Source organism: Oreochromis aureus, linkage group 12 (genome assembly GCF_013358895.1).
Source record: "Oreochromis aureus strain Israel breed Guangdong linkage group 12, ZZ_aureus, whole genome shotgun sequence".
NCBI classification, from domain to species: Eukaryota; Metazoa; Chordata; class Actinopteri; order Cichliformes; family Cichlidae; genus Oreochromis; species Oreochromis aureus.
The window spans coordinates 5,422,430-5,427,798 of record NC_052953.1 but is presented as its reverse complement, the minus strand read 5'-3'; the positions used below and the strand labels follow the sequence as shown (position 1 = coordinate 5,427,798).

At 36.8% G+C, this 5,369-nt stretch overlaps 1 protein-coding gene across 1 annotated transcript; it reads left to right on the top strand.

Annotated features, from left to right (window-relative positions):
• The first annotated feature begins 1,162 nt into the window (after positions 1-1,162).
• On the top strand, positions 1,163-3,788 carry LOC116316324 (C-X-C motif chemokine 13-like). Its single transcript, XM_031734879.2, has 4 exons — positions 1,163-1,710; positions 2,303-2,420; positions 2,961-3,041; positions 3,217-3,788. The coding sequence occupies exons 1-4, from the start codon at positions 1,644-1,646 to the stop codon at positions 3,269-3,271; spliced, it is 321 nt and encodes a 106-aa protein (XP_031590739.2). The 5' UTR covers positions 1,163-1,643; the 3' UTR covers positions 3,272-3,788.
• The last annotated feature ends 1,581 nt before the right edge of the window (positions 3,789-5,369 follow it).

The window sequence follows — 5,369 nt, the reverse complement described above, 5'->3', positions numbered from 1 at the left end:
TAAACCACAGCAGGAACACTGGCTTTATCACAGTGATTGAGTGGTGTTGATGTTATTCAATCTCATTTAGTAATTTACCTGCACCTCCACCTAATGCAACAGAAGTGTTAAATGTTGAATTCATCAGGTCATTTGAGACAAGAGCTTATTTTCAGTGAATGCAGTATGCTGGGCAGAGTTTTTTTAAAAAAAAAACAAATTTTTAGGGTCCTCTTACCCACATAGCAAAATTGGTATGAGCCGGATCTGGCCCAAACAGCACAAAGAATGGTGGCCCACACATGGGACAGCACAAGGCCAGTTGTAGACACACTGGTGGTCCTGTGCGGATTACCTCTGGCATCTACCTGATCTGGGCCACCAAAGGGCCGTCATTCTTTGCAGTATGTGAGCCATGTGTAAGTTGTGTGCAGCCACGGGCCAGTTGCAGACACACTGTGCTCTGCACCTCTGGCCCCAGAGGCCCCTAATGTGTACCTTAGTCAAGCCATGTAATAACAACATGTGCCGGAACATAACATAACTCTGTTCAGACAGTGAATGGACTGACTCTTATAATGCTTTTCTACTCTCCCAGATTACTCTATACAACATGCCACATTCACCCAAACTTTCTCTAAACTGACTGCTTTTTAACTACACTCATACATACTCACAACATACAGACTGGAGGAGCCAGGGATTGAACCACTAACCTTCTGATCTGTAGGTGAACACTCAAATACCTGTCAAACCTGCATTTGAAACGTTGGCTACCATAGTATAGTATTGTATAGTATAGTATTGCAACATGGCATTTGGGTCTTCTAACTAAAATAGGAGAACATAAATAGTGCCATCATTGCTAGACCTGGCCCACATCTGGTTGACATACACCCTGCCACGACACCAGTCAGTCAGAAGTGCCAGCTTGATGCCAGATCCGGGCCAGACCTGTCTGCTATGTGGGTATGACCCACAAAAGCATTTTGTGATTGATCAAGAGTTCCCAGACTGATTCCGGCAGATGCAAATGTGTACTGCACTTAAATAATTTTTATCGGTGTAATTCTGGGTTGTCCATCTTATTTTCATGTATGAAAAGCAATGTCTAATTTAAGGGGCTGAGACAAAATTCCCCCAGTTAGTAAAGCAGAAATGGAAAAGGTTAACAGCCCTCAATTACGGAAGTGCTGCTCTGCCAAATGAAATATATTACTTATTTATATATTTATACTAGCAAGGTGTAACTGTTGAAGTGTCTGAGCCTATCTCAGCATCTTTACAGCCTTAGATTTGGAGCTAGCATCCAGTAATCAAAGAAATCCCCTATTTAATGTACTCAGTATTTGAATGACCGGTAATCATATATTACATTTATAAATATATAATATACAATTCTACGTTTTTCTGATATAATAATATGCAATTATATTTATTATTTTATTTTATAATGCTGTTTTTATGACATTATAGTGACATTATGTGAGCGATGATGAAATGGGGGTGTTTGATAAATTTAGCACAGTGAGCAGAAAATTACAGAAAATGTTTCCTAACTTACTTCCTCTTTCTCAGCTTTATAAACCCACACTCGACTCCGTTCACTCAGACTTTCTCTCTTGCATCCTCACTGGTCCTCAAAGATCAAAACAACCATCACGATGATGAACAAGCCACTGCTCCTGCTGGTCGCGCTGACTTTCTGCTGTTGCATCGCGTCTCTGCATGGTAAGAAAACATTACTGCTTTAGGGCAAAATACACCATTTGATTTTGAGGTCATTATTTTATTCATATTTATCGTCTTTAAATGTATTTTTTCTTTTCTTGGTTCATCTGATGTCATACTTTAGTTATTCTGTTTAAAAATACATTAGATAGATAGATATATAGACAGACAGATCGATAATTTATTGATCCCACAAGGAAATTTTTATGTTACAGCAGCATGATAAAGAGTGGAAATACTACAGTCTACAGCACTCAGCAAATAAGATAATTAAATAAAAGTGCCACAGGCGCCGGTGAGGGGCTTATACTGAGATATTGCAGGCATTTATATTTTTACATCAGTGATAAAACAACAAAGAAAAGTAAAAATAAAGATAAAACAGTAAAAGTAAGACTGACATTGTGTAAGAAAGAAACTACAATTAAAACAAAAATTACTAAAATCATTAAACTTTTCCTGTAGTTGAAAGTAAATATTGTTTTGAGTGTTTGAAGGTTATTACCCGACCTTGAAAACTGCGGTTTTAGCAACAGATGGATGAAGTCCATCTACTGTTTCTTCCTACAATAATATAAATGCTTCTTTTCAGGTTTTACTTTAAATACCTGCCGCTGTAGAAAGACGACCATGAGACCTGTTTTTGCTAAGATGGTTAAGAAGATTGAGGTGACTCCTGTTTCAGGACACTGCCCCCGAACTGAAATCATGTGAGTATTTGCCAATGATCACGTTTTATAACGGTGCTTTTTACTCTCTACTGTAATGCATCACAGTTTATATTGAAAGTGTCTATAAAGATTGCAGAGCACAATAAAATAAAACTTTTTATAGAAATGTAGTGGAAACTTACAAAAATGCATACATTTGAAAGACTCAAGTGTACTATATTTGCTTTATTGTTGAGAAATATACTTTATTTCTGGAGTATTTTATCTTCATATCTTTAAGAGTTTTTACTTTTAAGCTTTTATACTGTAATTTTAAACTTTTTCACTGTTCTGTGAACCATGTAAATGTCAATAAAGCCCTTTTAAATTTTGAGCTTATTGTATTATAACTTGCACTGGTCTGATGATGATGCAAGTTTGAAGTTACCTGCTGACACACAGAACTGTAAACTAAGAGCAAAAATGAAACTTTCACTTCATGTCTTAGTTTTGTTTCTGCTTCAGTTTTAATCAAGTTTGTGCAGCGTGATAATTTCTCCATTTTTAAGTAATGTTTTCAATCTTCTGCTTTCTCAACAGGATCACTCTGAGGTCTGGTGTTAAGATTTGTGTCAATCCAGAGGCCAAGTGGTTTCCGAACCTTCTCAACACTCTGCAAAAGTGAGAATTTTTTATCAATCATACACTTATCACTTTTAGAATATATATGAACATTTCATAGAACCAGCATTTTTAACGTTTAGCTAACTTGCTGATAAAATCCTGTTAACTGAGTTTTTGTATTATTTAGAGTTGTTCTGATTATTAACTCCATCGTTTTTATTTTGAATTACAGGAAGAACGCCGTCTCAACCCCTGAGTCACGCACTGCTTCAACACCTAGCTTCTGATCACACGGCAGATCGATTCCTCCCTTCATCAATCTGAATTACCTGCAGCAAGCCTGTTGTATTCAGCCCGAATACAGTTTCATTTTCTCTAGTGTTATCCTTTGATGACAAAGGTGTAATTCTTAGAAAAACACATAATCTAAATGTGATTTTTTTTTATGCTTGAAATTCTGATAGAACACTATTAAACTGCGGCACCTTACCATTGTAAGAATGTACTGAAGAAGAAAAAAGGACTGCAGTATTGTTGCACACTTTTCACTTTTTTAATAGTTTGTATCTGTTAGTGTTGCATTACATGTGTATCAGTACTGTTTTTATTGAAAAACTGATTTCTCTAATACTATGACTTCAATGTGTGTTGTATCCCTGAATTTTGACTTTAACAAACCCAACTTAATTTATGTAGTTTTCTCAAACAGACATCAAACACATTACATCAATATATTTTTACCACTACAAAAAATAAACTCAAATATGAATATAAGAACTTACACGACTTTTGTTTAAATAGAAAAATGGGACTCTCTTATTAAATACTAATTTCGACAAACTTGATGTGTATTTTGGACTTTCTTTCACCACTTGTCTGAAAGACAACATGGTTTTGTTGCCTTAATTATCTCCAATAAATACTTATGTAGTTTTTATTGTACTCCAATGATTAATTATCTCACTTTTTTAACAGTTGGGGACCCATGACAAATGTGATAAGCTGTGATAAACCCAAAAGATTTCGCTATAACGTAATAAGGATTTACATAAATCTATATAAATTAACATTGTGAGAAAATGACTTCCCTTTTGAGAGCACTTTCACGGGATATTTATGTTTATGTTAGAGGACTGTGTATGAACATACACTGAAGAATTTTAAAGAGCCAGATAGTCCCTTTGTTAGAGGGACTAAACAAAGACAGCAGCATAACCATCATCATTTAAACTTATTTCTTTCTCTCTTTTTAAACATTTAAATGGAAAACGTGAGGCTAAATTTGGCTTTGGTAAAAGCTGTTCACCACAGCTGAAAGTTTTCCAGTCAGAGGAAGCTGACCGAGTGCTTCCTCCTGCCTGCGGTGGACGCTTGTTGGACTGGAAACCAGTGTGTTTTATTATTAGTCCTTTATTTATCCAGGTAAGATCTCCTTGACATTAAATGACAAATTCTGATCTATAATGATCCCTAGGTACTTGTAAGATGTGACCATTTCAAATTCAGTTCCTTGAATTGTTTTAATCTTAGGAGACGTAGCTAACAACTCTTTGCCATTTGAAAATAACATGAACTTGGATTTTTCTGGATTTAACACCAACTTAAGTTGAGTTAAATGGGACTGAACAAAATCAAAGGCAGACTGCAGAAATTGCAGGGTTTGTGCTACTGAAGGAGATGAACAATAGATAATTGTATCATCTGCATAAAGATGGAATGTAGCATTTGATAAATTATCACAAAGGTTGTTTATGTGAAGAGGAAAGAGCAATGGTCCTAACATGAATCTTTTGAAGCCTTAGCCTATGCTAAACGTGTCAGTGACATTCACGTACTTTCAGTGAACCCATCATGTACTCAGTTTTCCCTGGGGCAGACCAGAGTGTCACTGAAGCCAAACCCGACCTATTTGCCTTAGGTGGTTGAGGCATTTGTACCCATTGTCCTGTCAGTATTCTCCCTGCTCCCCTTCTCCCCTGAAGAAGAACAAGGGCTGCATACGATGTGTCCTGTTCGAATTTTGCATCCATATAGGTGAGCTACTGGCCTTTGCTCTGATTGCTTGAGATAAGCTTGTCTGGCAATACAGGAGTTTCCATTTCCCATAGTGAGACGTTAAAATGAATGCTAGAAATGAGATCTTTAGGTTACTTGCGTAACCCTGGTTCTCAGAGTACCATGAGTGAGACATCTCACCAGACAGCCCTTCTTGTTGGGGCGAAGCAACAAGAGGTGCTTATCTTAAATAACGACTATGTAATAGCGCAAGCTATTTAAGGTGGGTGGCTCTGCACGACTTGATGATTGCAATCACCAGCTAATCGGGGTTGGCAGAATGAGATAAATGCATCTGAGGAATATGCAGGGAGGCGCATTCCATAGTGA

Coding starts and splice junctions, on each gene's coding strand:
- LOC116316324 (XM_031734879.2), top strand. CDS start 1,644: ATGATGAACAAGCCACTGCTCCTGCTGGTCGCGCTGACTTTCTGCTGT. Junction 1,711..2,302: donor TTGCATCGCGTCTCTGCATG/GTAAGAAAACAT, acceptor GCTTCTTTTCAG/GTTTTACTTTAAATACCTGC. Junction 3,042..3,216: donor CTTCTCAACACTCTGCAAAA/GTGAGAATTTTT, acceptor TTTGAATTACAG/GAAGAACGCCGTCTCAACCC.